Source organism: Hevea brasiliensis, chromosome 7 (genome assembly GCF_030052815.1).
Source record: "Hevea brasiliensis isolate MT/VB/25A 57/8 chromosome 7, ASM3005281v1, whole genome shotgun sequence".
NCBI lineage: Eukaryota > Viridiplantae > Streptophyta > Magnoliopsida > Malpighiales > Euphorbiaceae > Hevea > Hevea brasiliensis.
In genome coordinates, this window is record NC_079499.1 from 862,317 (window position 1) to 885,635 (window position 23,319).

General features: G+C 32.8%; 3 protein-coding genes, 1 long non-coding RNA gene and 1 pseudogene across 5 annotated transcripts; all 5 read left to right on the forward strand.

Annotated features, from left to right (window-relative positions):
- Nucleotides 1–2,704: 2,704 nt before the first annotated feature.
- LOC110659872 (serine carboxypeptidase-like 20) lies at nt 2,705–5,980 on the forward strand. Of its 2 annotated transcripts, none has more exons than XM_021817943.2 (14): nt 2,705–2,847; nt 2,977–3,128; nt 3,225–3,301; nt 3,400–3,522; nt 3,685–3,787; nt 4,239–4,276; nt 4,375–4,476; nt 4,548–4,628; nt 4,720–4,977; nt 5,088–5,153; nt 5,245–5,366; nt 5,452–5,568; nt 5,659–5,704; nt 5,810–5,980. In XM_021817943.2, the coding sequence occupies exons 1-14, from the start codon at nt 2,711–2,713 to the stop codon at nt 5,891–5,893; spliced, it is 1,506 nt and encodes a 501-aa protein (XP_021673635.2). In that variant the 5' UTR covers nt 2,705–2,710; the 3' UTR covers nt 5,894–5,980. The 2 variants fall into 2 exon arrangements, with proteins under 2 accessions (XP_021673635.2, XP_058005545.1); XM_058149562.1 differs by having other exon boundaries at nt 2,711–2,847; nt 4,375–4,510; nt 4,558–4,628.
- Nucleotides 5,981–7,219: 1,239 nt separating this feature from the next.
- On the forward strand, nt 7,220–10,692 carry LOC110659915 (serine carboxypeptidase 1). The gene is made up of 14 exons (XM_021818001.2): nt 7,220–7,450; nt 7,652–7,788; nt 8,124–8,200; nt 8,297–8,419; nt 8,505–8,607; nt 8,971–9,008; nt 9,098–9,202; nt 9,321–9,398; nt 9,501–9,734; nt 9,818–9,883; nt 9,964–10,085; nt 10,186–10,299; nt 10,403–10,448; nt 10,536–10,692. Exons 1-14 carry the CDS (start codon nt 7,290–7,292, stop codon nt 10,617–10,619), a joined length of 1,488 nt encoding a protein of 495 aa, XP_021673693.2. The 5' UTR covers nt 7,220–7,289; the 3' UTR covers nt 10,620–10,692.
- A 421-nt stretch (nt 10,693–11,113) lies between these two features.
- On the forward strand, nt 11,114–16,404 carry LOC110659914 (uncharacterized). Its single transcript, XR_009149950.1, has 2 exons — nt 11,114–11,445; nt 15,628–16,404. It is a non-coding gene; the product is annotated as an uncharacterized LOC110659914 (long non-coding RNA).
- Nucleotides 11,442–16,404, forward strand: LOC110659913 (pentatricopeptide repeat-containing protein At3g22470, mitochondrial-like; annotated as a pseudogene).
- A 1,102-nt stretch (nt 16,405–17,506) lies between these two features.
- LOC110659912 (serine carboxypeptidase-like 20) lies at nt 17,507–21,783 on the forward strand. The gene is made up of 14 exons (XM_058149559.1): nt 17,507–18,706; nt 18,797–18,933; nt 19,032–19,108; nt 19,328–19,450; nt 19,548–19,650; nt 19,786–19,823; nt 19,915–20,022; nt 20,104–20,175; nt 20,275–20,511; nt 20,614–20,679; nt 20,763–20,887; nt 20,989–21,102; nt 21,360–21,405; nt 21,511–21,783. The coding sequence occupies exons 1-14, from the start codon at nt 18,552–18,554 to the stop codon at nt 21,592–21,594; spliced, it is 1,485 nt and encodes a 494-aa protein (XP_058005542.1). The 5' UTR covers nt 17,507–18,551; the 3' UTR covers nt 21,595–21,783.
- Nucleotides 21,784–23,319: the final 1,536 nt, after the last annotated feature.

Sequence of the window (23,319 nt, forward strand, 5' to 3'; positions counted from 1 at the left end):
TCGCTGGGACCCCGTATTTGATTTATTAAGCGAAAGTCCGGCTTAAGATCTTCGCTGGCAGAGGTTGGATTAAGAGGGCTGTATAGGGGATCTGCTCTCGTATATCTATTGTTTGACATTATCAGGCGTGTGAGTGCTCCAAATTGCCTTTTTGATGTGACTTGTATGAAATTTATGACAATGTTACATTTCACTCCACAGGGTGCATTAGTTTTAGATAGCTATAGAGATTATGGTTAAAATTGATATTTTACTCTCTGAGTCGAACGCTCACTCCTGTTCATTTATTTTTCCAGGCTACAGGAGGATTATTATTGTGGTTAACCTGCTTTTCTTCTTCGCAGGTCATCTATTAATGTTTGTATAATTCTGTTAACTCCTAGAGTTCTGCATGTGTTAGAAATATTTATTTGATTGAGTCTGTAATATAATTGTCATGTTGAACCTGTAAACTTATTAAATATATGTATGGTTGGATTGGATGAGGGAGCCGAGCTCCCATTTATTTTTATGACATTTGATTATGTGGAGGGTGAGCTGAGCTCCTCAGTTTATTATATATTGTGTTTACAGGTCGGGCGAGTAAAAAACCCTCCGTTAAATGGTCCATGTTATGGCCGGACTCTGTCCTGTTGAATTCTTGAAATTGGGTCCAAATGGACCTTAGAGTTGGGTTGAGGAATAATTAGGCTTACTACGGGCCTCGGGGGCTTTAGGCTGGCCCAGGTCCTAGTGCCGGTCCGGCCCATAGGTTGGGTCGTGACAAGCTTTACTAGTATAATTCTATCTCCTACTCTTTTCACAGCTATTACAGCGTCTTTCAATGTCCTATCTATGATTATGCCCACTCTGTTCTTATTTCTCTCCTTTCCGGTAAACCATAGTTTGTACCCTGAATTACCCACTTCCTTGCTTTTCTCTCCTACCCATTTAGTCTCCTAAATGCAAGCAATATTCACCCTTCTCCTTTCCAAGGTATCTACAAGCTCCATTAATTTTCCTGTAAGTGATCAAACATTCCAAGTACCAACCCTGATCCTCCTCCTATCCTGTTCCTTCCTAATTGGTCTCCTTTTATGATATCTTCTATTGTTTTCTATGTCTATCTTGTGTTCTGTTCCACTATCTGTTCTACTATTTATCCTATGGACTAACTTCTTTACCCACACCCGTCTATGATGTGGGAACCCTTGCTTACTTAACACCACACTCGGGCGCTGGTATGGTGCGTCGTTTTCGGTGAACGCCCTATACCCTTGCATATTTCTCACTACACCCGTGCTCCGATGTAGCGCGTCGTAAGTAGAGGACGCCCCAACGTTTATATCATTTGAATCCATATCATAAGGTGTGATGAAAATTTTTACGCTGGTTGTCACCTACCGCAACCCTACTCCTTTATCCGGGCTTGGGACCGGCTAAGCGCAAAGTACTTAGACGGAGTTTCTTGTCAATATAACTAATATATAATATTGTGATAAATTATTTATTAACTATTAATAGATTTGGAAGTTTTTGTATTTGAATAATCTCAATTGTTCTAGAAGATCACTAATTTTTTTTATTTTTTAATATTAGCGAGGAAAATTATATTGGGGAGATTCGATTAATTTCAAAAAATAAATAATCACATAGTAGATTATAAAATTTGAACCATTCATTTTAAATTCAATAAATTGGATTGTGCTAATATGACTAATAATAAATATAATATAAAATTCAAATGAAATTTCATGTGCAACATATTCAATTAATTTTTAAAAATTGGGAAGAGAAAATTTTCAGTAATAATAAAAGAAGGAAAAACTAATTGATACTTATTTGAAGGAAATAAATAACGCATTAATTAACATATATAAAAATTTTGAAAGATTTTAAAAATAAAAGGTTTGTGTATTTCTCATTTTATTTAAAACTTCTAATTTTAGACAATTCAATTGTAATTCAAAATCTATAATCTAATTAGAGAATGTTAATTTTTATCAAATAAAAAAAATTAAAAATTGTGATTTGTCAAGCCACTTAATATGTAAAATCAAAATTTCTATATTAGATTATGTGTTTTGGATAAAATTTCTTTGATTTTGAAAGTAATTATTAAATTATATAAATTTAGAAATTTTGGATAAAATAAGCAATACACATGGACGTTGGAATTTATTTTGTCAATTGAGAAATAAAATAGTTGACCTTAAACCCTTGGGCTAGGCAACTGTTACATATGGTCAAGTTTATTACCTGTATGAAAATATATGTACTGTGTGGAGACAGAAGAATAAGGAAAACTTTTTTTAGATAGGTTTTTCTTTTGACAAAAAAGGAAGAGCTTAAAACAAATTGCCCAACAACAATGAACATAAGAGATAGCACTAGTATCATGTAAAATGCTTAACAAATAAACTCTTTGCAATGAATTTCACCTCCTAAAATAAGAAATTGACAACTAAATACTGTGATGCTCCAACTATAGTCCCTCATGATCTTCTCATTCTTATCGTATAATGAATCATTACAGAGCCTATTGACTAAACCAAGAAAAAAATCAATGCTTCTTCCTGTTTTGTCAACTTCTAGTTTTCTTTATATATCTTTGATTTTATACACAAGAAATTTGCAAGAGCTCCTTCTCATCTATGTTTTCTCTTTTTGATATAGAAAATTGAAACGATTTTGGTTTGTGTGCTTGATTTTGGTTTGTGTGCTTGTGGCCATGGATAAAATCTTCTTTCTCAGGATATTAATTTGCATGCTTCTGAATTTTGTATCAATTCAAGGAGCTCCTGAAAATGCTCGAGTTACATCTCTTCCTGGATTCAGTGGCATTTTCCCCTCCAATCACTACTCAGGGTAAGTCCTACACAAATATGTATATATATACACCGAGACCGAGTCCATCCGCGAGCGATCTTGCAGTACTAGAAATTCGAAATCTTATATCTCTAGATATTGATTGATATCTGTCTCTGTCTGTTTCAGGTATGTGAATTTGCCAGTAACTTCTAATACTTCAAAGAACCTTTTCTACTACTTCGTTGAATCAGAGAGAGATGCAAAAAGAGATCCTGTTGTCTTATGGCTTAATGGTGGACCTGGGTGCTCTAGCTTTGATGGGTTCATCTACGAACATGGTTTTTTTTTTTTTTTTTTTTTTTTAATTTTCAAAATTTTCTCTTTTCATGAATAATCTTTATTCTAAACTTGACTTTCTTATTGAATTCCCACAGGACCATTTGACTTCAAAGCAGCAAAGGAACCAGGGAAATTGCCCACATTGAATCTCAATCCATATAGCTGGTCCAAGGTAATTAATGTTATAGCCAAGACAAGAAAATCTACATTATTCATTACTTTTCTATGTAAATTAAAGTACCCTTTAATGGATTCTTTTTCCCTCTTCAGGTTTCTAGTGTAATTTATCTGGATTCTCCTGCTGGTGTTGGTTTTTCTTACTCAGACAACACCAGTTTTTATCAAACAGGAGACAAACGAACTGCTTCTGATACACACCATTTTCTTATCAAGGTAATTTGAATATAATATATATTACACTTTTGCAATTGAGACATAGTACAAGAATATCGGCTCCATTTTTGTGTACTGTACTGAATTCTTGTAGGAATTTTCTTGCTGAATAGATTCAGCAGCAATCTTTTATAACAAGAACTCATATTTTTGCGCAAACAGTGGTTCAAGCTATTTCCAGAGTTTCTTTCAAATCCATTTTATATTTCTGGAGAGTCATTTGCTGGAGTTTATGTGCCAACTCTTGCTGATGAAATCGTGAAAGGTAAGACACATTATTTCTTTTATGATGCGGCTTTTATATTTTTGGATATGATTTTAATGTTATTAGACTTAGATATTTTGTGAGATTTGTGGTGATAACAAGTAACTAGACTGATAAATTTTGAATTGAAATTCTTCACTAAATTCATTGAAAGGTGGGAGGCAACGCGCTGCTCTATAAACCAATATAAATATTATAAATTGTCCATTGTAGTAGGGGTGAATTCTAGGGTAAACTTATCCGGATTTATAATTTGTTCTTTTTTAACATATTGTAGTTTTTTAGCTCATGTTTTACCTGTAAACATAAAATTTATTATTGAATCATGTAAATCTTGTATTTCGTTTTTTTTTTCTCTATATTATAATGATGTATGCTTTTATGCCCATGTCCTGACACTTACATGATTGAAATTGAATTTGTGGGATATTAATCTTAACTGCTCTTCCAGGAATTGAAGCTCGTATAAAGCCTGTCATCAATTTAAAGGTACATTAATTTGGAAAATTTTCTATTCTGAGCACAATGAATGTGTCATTTACTTAAAATAATTTGGATTATTATATTCACTTTGCAAATATATTCAGGGTTACCTGATAGGAAATGCAGTCACAGACAAAGTATTTGATGGCAATGCTCTTGTTCCGTTCGCACATGGAATGGGGCTTATCTCAGATGATATCTACAAGGTAATTGAACATTTCTTATACCCAAACTTTTATTGTCAATAATTTACTTAATTTCCTGAAAAAATTGGCAGGAAGTTGTAGCCGGTTGTAAAGGAAATTACTATGACCCTGAAACTGATGAATGCTCTAATTTAATTGACCTGGTTAACAATGTAAGATTCTTATTCTTGTTTATTAATTCCAGGTATTTTTATGCATACACACAATATGTGTTAAAATTTTACCATATATATGCAATACCAGGAAATTGATGGGCTAAATATTTATAATATTCTTGAGCCCTGCTACCACACACCAACTGAACATGGAAACATAAGCATTCCAAAAAGTTTCAAGCAGCTAGGGAGGAGTACAAGGTCTCTCCCTGTCAGGAAAAGGATCTTTGGTCGCGCCTGGCCTTTCAGGGCACCTGTAATCGATGGACTTGTTCTTTCATGGCCTCAAATTATCGGCAGCATGACAACCTCTATCGATAGCATGACATCCCTCGTACCATGCGTGGTAAGTTTTCGTTTTAGATGACTGTAATATCACTGTGTTAAAGCTATTTTTTTTTCCAATGTTTGATAAAATTAGCAATGCCATTTTGCTTGGAATTAATGAATATGCAGAATGATGGAGTTGCAAATGAATGGTTGAACAATGAAGATGTGAGGAAAGCAATCCATGCAGCCTCGGTATAAATTATTTGTTAAAACTTCATCGTTTGACATTTAAAAAAAAATATTAAGGTTTTTGTTACTTATTTTCTCAATTAATCATATTTAGGGGGCTGAGATAGGCAATTGGGAGTTATGCTCTGATAAATTGTCCTACTGGCATGATGCTGGAAGCATGATTAAATTCCACAGAAATTTAACTTCTCAGGGTTATCGAGTACTTGTTTACAGGTACTCTCTAAAACAAAATCTAATTTTTCTTTTAATTTTTTAATCAAATCCCTTATCAAAAAGAATTGATTTTTGTTTTCTGAAGTGGTGATCATGATATGTGTGTGCCATACACTGGATCTCAAGCATGGACTCGATCACTTGGATATGAGATTGTAGATAAGTGGAGGCCTTGGATAACTTCCGATGAACAAGTGGCTGGGTATTCATCTAAGATCTCAATACTATTTTCCATTGAATTAGACATAAAAACCAATATCATGTTCACTCACATGTATTGTCTGCGTTGCAGATATGTACAAGCATATGACAAAAACCTCACCTTTCTTACTGTTAAGGTCTGGATATTCATCTCAAAGGAAATATATCCATATTATTTTATATATAAAAATGTTATAATTAGTAAATAACTAAATGAATTTGGATTTCTTTTGTTTGAATAGGGAGCTGGGCACACTGTCCCTGAGTACAAGCCAGCAGAGGCATTGGAATTCTATAGGCGATGGTTGGATGGATTGGCCATTTGAAAATAAAGCAACTTATGTTCATTTTTGTTTAGACTGGCTTGATTCATGGGTTAAAAGTATATCACTTAGTTGATTAGAAGTACTCACTTCTTCAGTATCCTATAATAAAAAAAGTATGCTTTATGTGTTTGATTATTAGAAGATGACTTTAGTCCTAATCAAGAAATTTAAAAGAGAACAAGCAGAAGAAAGAAAAGTACAGCAATGAAAATCACTTTAAACTTCAAATTAATTTTATACAAAAAAGAGGGATGAGCATTTGGTTTAAATCGAACCGAATCGAACTAAATCAAATCATAAAAATCTAATTACATATTTTAGAAATAGAACCGAGCTAAAATGGATAAAAACTAAATCAAACCGAATCGCTCTATTTCGGTTTAGTTTGGTTTAAATCGATCGGTTTTGATTTTTAATTGATTTTTTAATTTAGACTTGATTTTCAAGTTATTTGATCTGATTTTGATCTTGATTTGAACCTAATAACCATTAATTAATAAAATTAAATAATTTATATATATAAAATTACATATAATTCATAAATTTCTCATAAAAATAAATTAATTCAAAAATTAATAAAACTATTTAGTTTAATTTAATTTAATCGATTTTTTTCTATTTAAAATCAAACTGAATTAAAATAATTAAAATTTTTATAATATAAAATCAAATCAAATAAAATTAAATTATTTTAAAAATTAAATTAAATTAAATTATTAAATTAAAATAATTTAATTTAATTTAAATAAAATAATATTCACCGCTCTAGAATGAATGAGTGGCCACCCCTGCTTGTAGTTGGAGTATCACAAGCTATTGATTGACACCAAATTCCACAGCTTGTTTGAAAATTGGAAAGGAAAATTAAAAAAAAAAAAAAAAGGGTAGGGCCAAATGCGCACTCATGGGAATTCACGCCCGCATCATTTCAATATTTACTGCACCTCCTTTCATGTGTACTCCAAAGAATATTTCCTATCGTCAGTCACTCACTTACTACTCACGTTTGCATTCCAAATGATTGGACAATCCATTAACCAAAAGTTGCATCCTTTGCTCCTATCTTATCTAATTCAAATATATTTTTTTAATTAGGTCTTTAAATATATTTATTTTTAACGAAGAGGATGATTATTATATCAATCCATTTTGTCTTTTTTGAAAGCAGTTCTCTTTTCTTTTGACCAATGTAATGGATTTTTTTTTTTCTTTCCGTTTCTTAATTATTTGTTTGTCCTCACTTTTTCCATCCTACGTGGTTTCATTTCTTGAAAGCTTCTTTTGTTGCTCCTCCCCCACCCCACCAACACCCCCCCCCCCCCCCCCTCTCTCTCTCTCTCTCTCTCTCTCTCTCATTCTAGCTTATAAATTTTGTTTACATAAGACCTCTAGGCTTATGATCAACATGGACAAGACCATGGATACGCTTTACTTCTTTTGGGGGATGTTACTGTTCATGCTTTTGAGTCTTGGCTCTATCAAAGCAGCTCAAGAAGGGGCTCTCATCACCTATCTACCTGGTTTCATTGGCAATTTCCCATCAAAACACTACTCAGGGCAAGTTCAATCCAATCCTTTTCTAAATTCTTTTTTGTTTCTGTACTTTCTCCTCTTCTTCTTCTTCTTCCTTCTTGGGCGGTGGGTATGTTAGTTCAACTATCTCAATTAGTTTTCACTTATTTTTATTTTAAATTAAAAAAAAAACTGCTAATTAATTAACATGAGTTTGGTTGTGAATTGTTGGGGTTGAAATTGTAGGTATGTGAGTGTAGGTGAGAAAAATCTTTTCTATTACTTGGTTGTTTCTGAGAGAAATCCATCCAAAGATCCTGTCGTCTTGTGGCTAAATGGTGGACCAGGCTGCTCAAGCTTTGATGGCTTCGTTTATGAACATGGTTAGTCGGTTTCCAAGAAATGGTGCTACTACCCATTAATTATTATGAGTACTTTGTTTTCTAAATTCTTATACTTCAATTTTTTACTTTAACTTATTCAGATGCTAACATCAATATTCTTTTATATAATCTTTCATTGATAAGGGATTTATTTCACATTTTGTGGATTAATTTTATTTTTTTAGGTAAAGGGTATTTATTATTTTTCATTTTCATATACATATAAAGAATCTTTAATTCCATTAATTATTTATTTAGATCAATTAATTAAATTTTATTTGTGCACAGACACACAACAAATATTGCTTTTGTTTTTAATTTTAGTGGGTGTGCAGGGCCATTCAATTTTGAAGCAAGGAAGCCGAAAGGAAGTCTGCCCATATTGCATCTCAATCCATATAGCTGGTCCAAGGTTAAGCTTAATTAAATTGATAAATTCTCAGTAATTATATATTCACATATATTCCAACAAAAATTAATTAATTAATTAAAATTTCCTTAATTTCAGGTTTCAACCATTATTTATTTGGATTCTCCTGCTGGTGTTGGCTTTTCATACTCCAAAAATGAAACTGAATATGTAACTGGTGACCTAAAAACTGCCGCAGATACACATTCTTTTCTTCTTAAGGTGAGATTTAAAATTTGTTTATATGCATGGTGATTATTGATAATTAACTTGATTAATCAATACATTAATAATGTTCTGGAATCAGTGGTTTGGGTTATATCCGGAGTTCCTCAGCAATCCATTTTACGTTGCTGGAGAGTCTTATGCTGGCGTTTACGTCCCTACTCTTACTTCTGAAATACTGAAAGGTACTCTCTCTCTCTCTCTCTCTCTCTCTATATATATATATATATATATATATGGCCATAGTCTGTTCTAGATTTAAATACTGTTCTAATTCTCGTGCCAGAGAAACAAGTACCATACTAAAAAATCTCTATTTTTAATTCTGATTTTAGTTTATGTTCAATATGATTTTGATCAAATCTAATTATTAATTTCTTTTTTCTTTTCCACATTAATTAATTTTATCTGCTTCAATTATGATTTTGATCAATTTAAATTTAATTAATTTTATTCTGATTTTAATTTCAAATTAAACCAATTCAATCTCTCAAGCAATGGAAAAATTACTAGCTAGATATTGTATTAAGGAAAATGTTCTCTTGTAGGAATCAAAGCTGGTGCAAAGCCAACTATCAATTTGAAGGTGAGTGAATTTGGCAAGAAATAGTTAGTATAGGTAAGAATTGGGAAAATAATTCATAATTGATGTAATTATTTTGAGTTGATATGTAGGGTTACGTCGTGGGGAATGGGGTCACAGATGGAAATTTTGATGGGGGCAATGCTCTTCTCCCTTTTGCACATGGAATGGGCCTCATCTCAGATGATATTTATCAAGTGGGTAAACATTATTTTGTTTTTTTGCAATTATTTTTTTATTTAATTTTAATTGATTTTACATATCTAGAGACGATGAACTCAATACTATTAAATTAAAGTTTATTAATTCTCGCAGGAAGCTCGAGCTGCTTGTAAAGGAAATTATGATGAACCAGGCATTATTTGCTCTAAAATCCTTGATAAAGTTGACAAGGTGATTTGAGATAAGAGATTTTCTTTCCCCTCCTTCATGATTGAATGCATTAATAAAAAAAATGCCTAATTGCAATTAAATTACATAATACTGCTTAATTAGGCACTGGAAGGGCTAAACGTTTATGACATCCTGGAGCCATGCTACCATGACCCAGAATCAAAACTAAACACAAGCTTACCAAGCAGCTTCCAGCAATTAGGGAAGACCAATAACAAGAATATTCCGGTGAGAAAGAGAATTTTCGGACGTGCTTGGCCATTATGGGCACCAGTAAAAGACGGCATTGTACCATCCTGGCCTGAACTAGCAGTGCAAGGCAGTGTTGGATGCATGGTATTTTTTCTAACTCGCTATAATTTCTTCTCCAAAATTATTAGCTACATCTGATGCCAATATATTCATATTAATTTCTGCAGAATGATGAGATTGCATCGACATGGCTAAATGATAAATCGGTTAGGACAGCAATTCATGCACAACCGGTAATTATCATTATTATGAAGTTGAAGACGCCTGTACATAATATATTGTCCTGTTTACAAATTTACATCATAATATATAGGAATCCATAGTGGGAGCTTGGGTGCTATGCACTCACAGGTTATTATATCGTCATGATGCCGGAAGTATGATCCCTTACCACAAAACCCTAACAAGACAGGGCTATCGGGCTCTTATTTTCAGGTAATTATTCTTTATATATATATATATTTTAATTTAATTAAAATTTAAATTCGAAATATCATAATTTTAGAGACTATTGATTTTAATATCATTGCTGCAGTGGAGATCATGATATGTGTGTGCCATTCACCGGAAGCCAAGCATGGACAAAATCACTTGGATATAAGATCATAGATGAATGGAGATCTTGGATGTCTAATGATCAAATTGCTGGGTAAATTTTAGAATTTTAATTTCTTAATAAATAATTAAAATCAATTTTATAAGCAAATTTATATATATATATATATATGTATTGATTAATTAAATGGTTGCAGGTACTTACAAGGGTATGAGAATAATCTTACCTTCCTCACCATTAAGGTTGGTAATTTTGTGCTTAATGTTATTAATTCTCTCTCTCACAAATAATTATAATTAATTTTATTTTTAATTTCTGGTTAATTACAGGGTGCTGGGCATACGGTCCCTGAATACAAGCCTCAAGAAGCTTTGGATTTCTTTTCTCGTTGGTTAAATGGAAAACCAATATGACCTGAGTGACCTACTGCTTGATTTTTTCTTCTCAGAATAATTCATTCTTATTAATGAAAATTCCATTTAGTTATATGTAATGAAAGAAATCTAAGCTACCTTGATTAGAGAGTCATAAAAAAAAAAAAATTAAATATTATAAATTTAATTATTTATTTTTTTTAATATTTATAACGTTATTTATAATGAGTGCGAATTATGAATTAATAAGAGTATATTTATAAATTTATATTATTTATAAAAAAATAGAAATATATTTAAAATATTAATTATTGAAAATATTGTATAAATTTTATAAATTAAATAAAGATATTGCTCCTTTTTTTATTTTTAGAAATATAATTAAAATATTAATTATTAAAAATAAAATTATTTTAATTAATTTTATTTTAAACCAACCTTAAAATTAAAAATCAAAATCAATAAAGTCAGTAAATATTTAATCATTTCAATAATAAAAAATATTTTTAAATTTTTTTTTTAAAAAAATTAACTATAAAAATTTACTTATAGTTTTTAAAAAATTAAAAATAAATAAATGACTAAATTTTCTACATCGGCTGCCATCGCCGCTACACCAGACCAGACATTAGCCTTTCTATCCCATCCCCTGTCTCTCATCCCAGCAAACATAAAAAAAATTACAGAGAGCAGAGATCCATGATAATGACGCCTTGTACTTTGAGGAGCTTCTGCTTCCACCTTCAACTGCTGAGGCCATTAAGATTTTTCACCATTCAATCTCCAACCCTATTCTTTCCCTATTCTTTCCGGTCTTCTACTCCTACTTTCACTGCCACACCTCAAGATGGACGTTTCTTCATATGTAAGTTCAAATCTGCTTCTTTTACCCACCTTGATGATGCCTTAGCTTCTTTTAATCACGTTATTCGTATGCATCCTCTGCCTTCTAGGGCTCAATTTAATCGATTTTATCTGCCCTTATGAGAATGAAACAATATCGCACTGTCGTTTCCTTATCCAAAACATTTGAATTGCTAGGGATCTCACACGATATTTGTTCTCTTAGCATCTTGATTAATTGCTCCTGCCACTTACACCTTGTGGATTTTGGCTTCTCTATTTTTGGGAAAATCATCAAATATAGATTGGAGCCCACCATTGTGACACTTACTACCTTAATTAATGGGCTCTGCGTCGAGGTAAAATCGATCATGCAATAGACTTTTTCGATCATATGGTCCTGGCAGGTTATCAACCTGATGTCTATGCTTACAATGTGTTAGTGAACGGTCTGAGTAACTTTGGAAAAATAAATGTGGCAATTGGGTTGCTAAAGGGAATGGTTCAGAGAGGTTGTGAGCCAAATGCCGTGACATACAATATAATCATGGATGCCCTTTGCAAGGATAAGCTAGTTGTTGAGGCTTTACACCTCTTCTCTCAAATGAGGATTAAAGGCATTTCACCTGATGTCATCACTTATAACAGCTTAATTCATGGTCTTTGCAAATTAGGCAAAAGAAATCAAGTTTTGGCCTTGTTGAATGAAATGGTGGGGCACAACATATCACCAAATGTTTATACTTTTAGTGTGTTGATTGACAGTCTTTGTAAGGAAGGAATGGTTTCAGAGGCTCAAAATACATTCAAAATAATGATTCAAAGAGGTGTGGAGCCTGATGTGGTCACCTAGGATGCACGGAAACGGGAGGCGGGAGCGTTTCCCCCTTCTGGAAATGTTTCCTTGCCGGAAACGCTAGGACACGGCGAGGAAATGTCTCCGGGCCGTTTCCGTAATTCCTTGAAATCGGAAACACGTTTCCTTCGCCGGACACACGTTTCTTAAAAAAAAAAAAAAAAAAGTCGCACCTCCAGGAAGAAAGGAGAAGGCAAAGAAAAAAAGAAGAAGAAGAAGAAGAAGAGGAGAAGGAGGAGGAGTACCTGGTGGGGCAACGTGCCGGCGATAGTAGGTGACTGGTCCCCGATGGCGCTGCTCCTTCTTCGATGGCTCTCATTTTCCCCGAATCCTAATACCCACGTTATTTCCTATTTGAATTTTTTTTTAATCATTATTATTTTTTTTATTCAATTTTCACTTTATCAAAACTTTAAACCTTTATTTTCAGTATTTTAATATTAATTTTATTATTCTATATATTTATTATTTCAATTATTTATAATTATAAATATATAAATAATCTAATTAATTAATTAAGTAATTAATTTCATTATTTTTTTCTTTTTTTAATATTTAAATTTGTTATAATTAGGACTTTTAAATTCATATATATATATATATATATATATATATATATATATATATATATATATATATCCCTATATTTTTTATATTTACACATTTCCACCACGTTTCCGTTTCCTATATTTTGGAAAATGCCGTTTCCTGGTGTCAGTTTCCGCATTTCCTCGTGTCCGCGTTTCCGTTTCCGTGCTACATAGGTGGTCACCTACACCTCCTTAATTGGTGGTCTATGCATTTCAGACCTATGGAAGGAAGCTATGGCCTTGTTGAAAGAAATGGTGGGGAAGAACATATCCCCCAATGTTTTTACCTTCAATATATTGATAGACACTCTTTGTAAGAATGGAAAAGTTTCATATGCTCAAAGGATAATCAAGATAATGATTCAAGGAGGAGTTGAACCTGATGTTGTCATTTACAATTCAGTGATGGATGGATATTGTCTACACAACCAAATTGATAAAGCAAGAAAGGTATTTGAGCTGATGGTAACCAATGACATATTTGATGTTTTTAGTTACAACTTCTTGATTAATGGATACTGCAAGTGCAAAAGGATAGATGAAGCAAAGGAACTTTTTGATGAAATGCCTCAAAAAGTTTTAGTTCCTGACACTGTCACTTGTAATATAATAACCTTCGCAACTTTGCTTTATGGCTTGTGCAAAGAGGGGGATCTTGATGAGGTGCTCACACTATTTAAAGCGATGGAGAAGAGTTAGTTGAAGCCTAATCGTGTGATTTATAACATTCTAATCGGTGATATGTGCAAAGTGAGAAAGCTTAACGATGCTAAAGAACTGTTTTCTAGGCTTTTTGAAAATGGTTTACAACCTGATGTTTAGACATATGGTGCAATTTTAAAAGGACTCTGCAAAGAAGGATTACTAGATAATGCAACAAAGTTTTTAGAGACATGGAAGAGGGTGGATGTTTACCGGATGGCTACTGTTATAATGTGATTATTCAAGGGTTTCTCCGGCATGGGTATTTACCAAAAGCATCTGAACTTATTGATGAAATGGTTGAGAAGGGATTTTGTGCAGATGACAATACTACCGAATTGGTAGTACATTTATTGCGCAATGATGATCCCATTCTGAGAATACTACAAAATCATTTTGAAGCTCCAAAAGGTGTAAATTTTAAGTGAGATTTTAAAAATCAACACCTGATCAACAGATGCAAGAGGTCTTGTCATGTTGTGAGTTATTGGTACTTTAATCTATTTCATATTACAATTACAATCCCTCTATTTATTCTTTTGCTTTTTACAACAAACTGTTTAGGATTAGCACTCAACTCATGTTTTTAGGCTGTATAAGCAGATTAACTTTAATGAATCTGTTTCAATACTACATTGGTCTGAAATAATAATTAAAAACAAAAAAACTCCAGTTTCCCATATACAATGACAAAATTGTGTGTGTTCTGTTATGAATGCCTATTTTCACTCAATTTGAAATTCAGTTCTCTGGTATAACAATCGGGACTTTTACCTAGCTTTTTTAGGTGTCAAATCATTTATTGTCAAGTATAAAAAATCAGAAAGGGCAAGAGCAGCAATTTCTTTTCTTATTTCAGTGTCATGCTTAACTCGAAATTTTTGCTTTTCCTTATTAGTATACCATGTGAAGTGTACAAAGTGTGCAACAAAATGGAAGAGGTGTATTTTCCAAATGGTTGTTGTTATAACATGACCATTCAAGGGTATCTGGAGCGCTAGGATTGACCAATGGTCGGCTAGACAGCTTCTCAATGAAAGTGTTTCTGGACCATCTGTTTGCTATTGTAGGCTCTGTTATGACCAAATATACCACAGCCTTCAGAGAAACAGCTTACATGATTTGATTTCAAACAGCAAGAAACATACCACACCATTGTATTTTAAAATTTTAACTGTTTTTAGGTTGATCTCTGACATCTTCATGATTTGCTTTCAAACAGCAAGAGACAGTTTACTTGTCTTGACTTTAAAAGAACTAGGAGACAAGACAAATCATAAATCTTACTTAAATTGCTTTCCACTTTATCTTTAGATTCTTGACCTTTGAAATTGATATGTAATACGAGTGAAATCTGGTCAAGGAAGCAGTAGCTTCTTAGTGTACTTTGAAGTGGAAGGAGTATTTAGACCAGTTTGATGTTGGTCATTGCTTAGATTCAATATATTTGCTGTTTGAGAAATTATGGTGTATTAAGGAACTAGAATGCTGTGCACCACATATTACATTAATTAGTTTTATTTCTCAGAACAAAATCTTTATTTTGTTGGTATGAATTCTGGTCTACTGAACTGACATGCTTCTTTTTTCCTTTTTCAGGCTGAGCGCATGCTAAATGTCAGATTATTAAAATTTATGAATATGATTTGCATGAGATCAAGCTAATGTGAAGTGCCAATTCTTGGCACAGACGGTGGTTAATGTACAATCTGCAACCCTAGGGGAAATACCTCTCAACCCAGCTTTTGCAGAAAATGCATTCTGTAATCCTGTGATTTGGTCACTTCCTTCTTGATTTACTTCAACTTCTGTTACTTGGAATATATTTATTTGTAGTTGCTGAAGTAATTACTTTTTGTGAATCTCTCTCTTTTACATGTTCCATATTTTCCACGCATCTAACTTTCTCTTATTCATGTCTCATTTCACTCATTTTGAGATCCAGTTATCTGGTATAACAATTTGGTATTATACCTAGTTTTGTGAGTTATCAAATAAATTATTGTCATGTATGCAAAAATTAAAGATGACCTATTTTTTAAATTTATTAATGTAGGAATTATTGATGAAACATAGCCTTGAGAAAAACTGGGACATAAAGGAAGTTCTTCTATCTCTGTTGTGTCTTCTTTTCCATGAATTTGAAAAATATTATGGTAATTTCCATCAATTTAATGCTATTCTTTAGGATCGCTGTACAAGTTCATTAACTATTTTGGTTGATTTTTAGACTGCTGGTTGGACGAGTATAGTTTTGTAAACAGTGAAAAGGTTTCCACTTATTGATATTTTTGCTTCTAATCAATACGACTTATTGTTGTTTATTGATAATGATCATACTCATCACGCCTTGTGCTTCAGGGTGCTGGGCATCCAGTCCTTGAGTACACTACAAGAAGGTGGTCTTTCTCGGCAGTTTTTTTTTCCAAGGCTAGGGACGGTTTAAACTGCCTCTACATTTCCTGGTGGTGGTTCTTGGAATTGCCTCACAACTGACTCCATAGTCACCATCTGTACGACACAGTGGCACTTTTGGCAACTGTAAGATGGGCCATGCCATCGAGGCGGTGGAGTAGAGACGGTTTAAACTGCCACTAAAGTTAGAATAGAGGCTGTTTTACGAGCCCCAGTGTTATGTTGTAGTTATTGAGAATTCAATCTATTTCAATACTAGTGCAATTACAATGCACCTTGTTGGTAGGTTTTGATTTATGCAAGATACGGTTTAGGACTTGCACTCGTGCTTTTAGGTTGCTTGTGCACATTAACATCAGGGAATCTGTTTTAATACTACATTGTTCTGAAAGCGTAAAGTAACTCTAGTTTGAGAAAATTTTGTGTGTTGTTTTGTGCTTGCCTCATTTCACTCATTTTGAGATTCAGTTTTCTGGTATAACAATTTGGAACTGACACCAAGGTTTGTTAAGTATTAGATCATTTATTGTCATGTCTGCAAAAATTAGAAAGGGCAAGAGCAACAATTTTCTCAATACTAACAGCTATCTGTCCTAAGAGATTATTGCTTATGCAATTAAACACTTTGAAGATATTCAAGCTACTAGAACCTCTTCTTCTCAGCCTGAGTGTTTCTGCCCATCAATGGCATGATCACTGGTCTCCACCCCCTCTGGCATGGGTTAACATAAATTTTGATGAAAAAGAGGAAAGAGGGATCAGTAGCATCAATAGCTGGTGACTTCAGAGTGAATCCCTTGGGTTGGTCCTGTAGGAAATTTTCTGCAATTTCAGATCCCCTTACCCTTGAAGTTCTTGCCTGTGGAGAGGCTATCCTGTTAGCTAAATTAAAAGGCTTTCGGCATCTCATAGTGGAAGGGGATTCTTTGTTAATCATCAGAGCTATCCAAGGTGCTACAGCTGTGGCTCAAGTCAAGGGGATTATCAGAGACATTCATCACTTCTCTTCTGAGTTTGATCAGATATCCATGAGGCCCTTCATATGCAATATCAAAATCAATTTGTATCAGCCATTCTGCCTGAGTAAGGCTTACAATGAGTACAAATTGTTTAGAAAAATTGAAGAGAATGGCTGTTTACCAAATTTTTGTTGTTATAATGAGATAATTCAAGGGTTTTTGGAGCACAAGGATTTATCAAGGGCAAGACAACCGATTAATGAAATGGTAGGTGGGGGATTCTCTAGTTATGCCACTGTTATTATTATTATTATTATTTTGTAGGAAGATAACACACACATAGCGCCTAAGGACAGGATTCGGCATCTTGATCAAACCATTATAATTTTATCAAGACTCCTCATCCTATATAAGCGCTATGCACGCACTCTCCACAACTGATATGGGATTCCAAAGGAACTGTCATTGGGCACGCCCATACTTGTGGACCTCAACTAGGACCACACCGAGACACACTCGTCTCATCCCTCTCGAGGTTTTTTTTTTTTTTTTTTTTGGCTTATGCCACTGTTAGTAGAGCTATTGTCTGGTAATGATACGTTTCTGAAAATATAATTTTATTTGCTGAAGGTTATCGAGGTGAAGAGGATATGGTTTCCCTTTTTGAGACTGCCAGTCTCTTCATTATATGGTTTTTACTTGCACATTAATGTAGTTCCATATAAAAATTATATGCAGAATTAGATAATTAATGTTATTAATTTTCCTGTGATTGAATTCTTTTAAAGTTTTATCATCTTTGTTAACTTTATATGCTTTTTGCTTCGAATAAGTAAGATTGTTTGGATCAAAGTTCTGTAAGACATACATTTGTATATTAGGAAATGGAAAAAAGAAAAAAAAAAGATATTGCAAAGATCATGAGTTGAGCAAGCTGTGACTCATTTATTGACTATAGTCCCCTAATCAAGGAAGCTGCCTGCATTAATTTTCATATCAATAAGCAAGTTTATAACTTTAATGAGCAATCCTGCATTAATTTTCATATTATTTTTACTATAATATTGCTCTATAAGAACTTAATTTCATTTTTTTTTTCATTTAATTTCTTGTTTTAATTTTTTGTAGAATACATGAATCTATTGATAAATTCAATATCACTGAAAAAAATTTTATTGGCCATCATTTTCTTTGTTTCTACTTTTTTGATTTATTAGTTTTTCTACATATAGAAGTCAACATTTACGCATGTATAGATCTAAAAAAATGGTGTAAGTAATCAATGAATTTTAGTTATGAATTCGAATTGATGAAAAAAAAAAGGTGTAAATGTGGAATTGTCTTGGGTCTATCGATTCCAAGGCCCCTCTTGAAAATCCCAAAGGAAAATGTTTCTCTTGTTTGATCATACCAATGTATAAAGAAGTTTCAGCCTTTCTTCTTTATTTGTCCTCACCTTCTCACCATTATTTGCTTAAATTTTTTAAAAGCTCCTCTGGCTATATCCACACTCAATTGTGTCGCCTCTGTATTCTCACAAACTATTTATAACAGCAATGAATCAATTTGTAAAGCAACCAAATCCAATTCTATTTAGCTTTTGGTCATGGGAAAAGGCTATAAACTTTACTTCTTTTGGGTTGTATCAGTTTGCCTGCTTTTGAGCTTTGCAGAGCTCATTATTGAAGCAGCTCCAGAAGAAGCTCTCATTACTTATCTACCTGGTTTCAATGGAACTTTGCCTTCAAAACACTATGGAGGGTAAAAAAGAAAATTCCCATTTGTTGAGTTTTGTGTGATCATTAACTATGTGTTTGATATATAAGAATCTGCAATTTTGAACTCTTGTAGCTATGTAACCTTCGATGAGAAGAATCTTTTCTACTATTTCATTGTTTCGGAAAGAAACCCATCTGAAGATCCTGTCGTTTTGTGGCTCAATGGAGGACCTGGGTGCTCTAGCTTTGATGGATTTGTATACGAACATGGTATTAATTTCTCATGATATATATATTTTTTTCTTGTCAGGCCTAGCCTCCATGCTTATGCACGTTTACTCTTATTTCCCTTTTTTGTGTCCATTCAGGACCATTCAATTATGAAGAAGGGCAGCCAAAAGGAAGCCTGCCAATACTGCATCTCAATCCATACGCTTGGTCCAAGGTCATTAATTCACCTTCTCAGTTCTTATATATGACCTATTATATGTAGAACTTGAATGTTAAAGTAGGTTTTTTTTTTTTTGTTTTTGGGTTCATTTGGTCATGACGGACTCGAACTCGGACTTCGCAATCCTGAAAATGACTCTAGTACCATTGAGGTAAGCCTCATTGGTAGAAGGTCTTTATATTGTTTATTTATTTTTGGTCATTTTCTCTGCAGGTTTCAAACATTATTTATTTAGACTCTCCTTGTGGGGTTGGCCTTTCTTACTCCACTAATACAAGTAAATACACAACAGATGACTGGCATACTGCTGCTGATACGCATACTTTCCTTCTTAAGGTAATTTCAGACTAATTCTGTAAATTCAAGAAAATTTTCAGTTAATTACTTATGACATTGTCCAGAGCTCAGCCAGTTTATGTTTTGCAATTTGTAGTGGTTTGAATTATATCCAGAGTTCATAAACAATCCATTCTATATTTCTGGGGAGTCCTATGCTGGAATTTATGTGCCTACTCTTGCTTTTGAAGTAGTGCAAGGTACATTATGTGATCAATTCATCAAATCTAATTTTTATTCACATTTTTTTGGTTCATTAAAGGAAATAATGGAAACAGTGGAATTCAAACCATGACATATAGCTATACTTATTTTACCCTTCTATTTTTTGTAAGGAATAAAGGCCGGTGTACAACCCATTCTCAATTTGAAGGTATGTTTGCCTACCACTTGTTATAAAAACTAAAAAAAACAATTTGGTTAACTATTATGGTTTAATTACTTTGAAATATTATTTATTGCAGGGTTATCTAGTTGGTAATGGGGTTACAGATACTGATTATGATGGCACTCTGATTTCCCTTGTGCCTTTTGCACATGGAATGGGACTCATCTCAGACGATATTTATGAGGTAGCTAGGCAAAACATGTAAACACTTCCTATTAACTTTAATCCCTGTAAAATTTTACATTTGCTTTTGAAATTCTTGCAGGATGTTCAATCTTCCTGCTATGGAAACTACACTGATCCTAATTGCCCTCCGAGCATTGACAAAGTTTATGAGGTGAGACTTCACTCCACTTTATAACTTAGCCTGATGATAAATGCATCTCTCAACTTGGACAAAGTCTTTAATTATTGTGATATTGATTGGATGTTTTAGACTCTTGATGGGCTAAACATTTATGACATCCTAGAGCCTTGCTACCATGACCCAAATGCATACAAAGATGGAAAAGGAAACACAAGCTTGCCAGTGAGTTTCCGGCAATTAGGGGTAACAGAGAGACCTCTTAAAGTGAGAAAGAGAATGTTTGGCCGTGCTTGGCCTCTTCGTGGGCAACTCAAACCTGGCACCTTGTGGCCTGAACTTGCTCAGCATGGCAGTGTCATGTGCTTTGTAAGTTCTCCTCTCTATTTGCATAGTGTGATAAAGAATCCAATCATAAGTTCAAACTTAGTGTAATTTATATACGTTAATTATTGAATGCCATGATTACAGAATGATGAAATTGCAACTGCGTGGCTAAATGATGAATCAGTTAGGAAAGCAATTCATGCTAAACCGGTAAATATGTGTAAAAAACAAATATTTTCTTTCTTTCTTCCAAATTTTATTAATATTTAATTTATTTTATTTTATGGTATTAGAAATCCATTGCTGGTCCTTGGGAGTTATGCTCGGGTAGAATAAGTTATGCAAGTTTTAGCTCTGGAAGTATGCTTCCATACCACAAGAACTTAACCACCCAAGGATATCGAGCACTTATATACAGGTACACATATACAATTAATTTCTTCAAATATCATGTTTAATTTCAATCACCTGTGATTCTCTGCCACAAAAAAAAAACTTCTAACACTGGGTTCACTGCAGTGGAGACCATGATATGTGTGTGCCTTTCACTGGAACTCAGGCATGGACCAGATCCCTTGGATATAAGATTGTTGATGAATGGAGGTCATGGATATCTAATGATCAAGTTGCTGGGTACACCCACCATCTTCTATAATGCTTTTTCTTCTTCTTCTTCTTCTTCTTCTTCTTCTTCTTCTTTTTTCATTTGGCTTCAATTATGGCTCTTACTCAAGAACTCGCAGCCCTACAAACGACTATAGAACTAAAATTTATTGATCACCTTCTACAATGCTAAAAAAAAATCTTTATCTATTTCATTTTTGTGCCTCAATGACACAATCCAAGCAAGTGTTTTTCACTCTTTTAAGATATTATCATTTCTCCTGTAGGTACTTGCAAGGATACGATTACAACTTTACCTTTCTAACCATTAAGGTATATGCAATTCTTTTTACTTGATTATTATATTTTTAATATTAATGAAAATCAAGATTATAAATAAGTAATTGGTTTGACAATTAGAGTACACTATTAATGCAGGGTGCAGGGCATACAGTCCCAGAATACAAGCCAAGAGAATCATTGGACTTCTACAGGCATTGGTTGGATGGAAAGCCAATATGATTAACTGCAAAAAACTAGCTTTTAATAGACATTGTTCAATTTTTAATGTTCTCTCTTAAATAGGAAGTAAGGAATAAGCAGTTCATCATCTGTCACCTTTTTCCTTTCCCTAGCCATCAAGTTGGATATATATTCCTTTGATCTTAATTTTATTTTCCTACCAGTCAAATAATTAATGAAATCATTGCATTAGCATCTAATAATATGAAATTCACAATTTCTTTTTCTATCTAATTGATTAGTTATATAATGCCTAATAGTATTCTCTTTTCCCATAAAATCATTTCATTTTAACTCATCACAATATTTGAATTTTAGAAATATTTGTGGAGGCTATATTCTTCCCTTTGAGATTCTTGCTTTATGTTTATTTCATTCAGTATGTAAGTACAAGGGTAAGTAGAATTTGATTCAAATAGAAAATAATTGACTAAATCAATTTAATTTGAAAATTTAATATAATTTTTTTAATAAATTGTTTTAATTTTTAATTTTAAGAAATTAATTTTTTTTATTCGATTTAGTTTTTTAAAGAAAAATCAATAAGATAGAATCAAGTAGTTTTTAATTAATTGCCATTAGAATCTAAAATTAGAGTTAAAAATAGAAAATATAACTAAAATTAAATCTAAAATAAATTTAAAATAAACTCAAAAAATAAGTCAAGGTAAAATCCAAATTTATAAATCAAACAAAACCAGATTGATTCATATTTGATTCAGTTTTCTTCCTAATTTGATTTGGTTTAATCAGTTATAAATTTTGATTTATTCAATTTTTCGATTTTTCAAATTATATGGAACCAAACCGACTGATACTCATCTCTTAGCAAATAAATATTCATTGCTAACAACAACAGGTATCCATCAGAGTACAAACGTATATATCTAAACATAGTTTGACTAACAATTTTTTTCAACTATATTAAAATCATGTTTAATGATATGACAATGAAATTTTAAATTAAAATTTTAAATAGATTCAGATTAAAAAATAAAAAAAAATTCAATAAATCAATCATTGGCAGCTAAATTTCTAAAATATTATTGATTCAACCATTTTGCTGGTCAAACAACATCGACAAATGAAAGCTAAACAGCACTATATTCTAGCCATATACACACACACACACACACTGAGAGAGAGAGAGAGAGAAGAACAGAGTAAAGAAGGCTTGAAATAATCTAGCAAGAGAGGAATGGTCCAATATGGAAGCCAAAATCCAAACACAAAAAAGATTCCATGATAAAAGCTTGTAAAGGATACAAAATGCTTATATTGTGAGATGTGTTCGAAAATTACAAAAGAATTTGGTGAATAATAACGCACTGATTGGTGGAACAGTGGTCCAAGGATGGCCCTGTTGGCCATATATAATGGAGGAAAATGGTCCAACCCAAGTGGCATTTACCTCGACTCCTCAATCTTATAAGCTGGCATTGGTTGTGCCACTTCTAGATTTTGCATGACAGATTTTTTTTTTTTTTCAGGGAAAGCAAACCCTTTTCTTCTTTGACTACTAAAATGTTGTTTTGGGGATTGTATTCAACTTAATTTGTCTTTTACTGGGACGGATCATTTTGTGAAGGAGTTTGGCCCAATTTAGGGCGACTCATCGAATAGGAGGGTCCTTTGATTAAAAAGAAACTTAATCTCAATATATATATAAAAAAAAATTATCTGAAAATATTTTTAACCGTAAATATTAAAAAATTTGAAATAGGA

Coding starts and splice junctions, on each gene's coding strand:
- LOC110659912 (XM_058149559.1), top strand. CDS start 18,552: ATGGGAAAAGGCTATAAACTTTACTTCTTTTGGGTTGTATCAGTTTGC. Junction 19,824..19,914: donor AACCCATTCTCAATTTGAAG/GTATGTTTGCCT, acceptor TATTTATTGCAG/GGTTATCTAGTTGGTAATGG. Junction 20,680..20,762: donor AAGCAATTCATGCTAAACCG/GTAAATATGTGT, acceptor TTATGGTATTAG/AAATCCATTGCTGGTCCTTG.
- LOC110659915 (XM_021818001.2), top strand. CDS start 7,290: ATGATCAACATGGACAAGACCATGGATACGCTTTACTTCTTTTGGGGG. Junction 9,399..9,500: donor TCCTTGATAAAGTTGACAAG/GTGATTTGAGAT, acceptor CTGCTTAATTAG/GCACTGGAAGGGCTAAACGT. Junction 9,735..9,817: donor AAGGCAGTGTTGGATGCATG/GTATTTTTTCTA, acceptor TAATTTCTGCAG/AATGATGAGATTGCATCGAC.
- LOC110659872 (XM_058149562.1), top strand. CDS start 2,711: ATGGATAAAATCTTCTTTCTCAGGATATTAATTTGCATGCTTCTGAAT. Junction 3,788..4,238: donor TGCTGATGAAATCGTGAAAG/GTAAGACACATT, acceptor CTGCTCTTCCAG/GAATTGAAGCTCGTATAAAG. Junction 4,511..4,557: donor CTTATACCCAAACTTTTATT/GTCAATAATTTA, acceptor AGGAAGTTGTAG/CCGGTTGTAAAGGAAATTAC.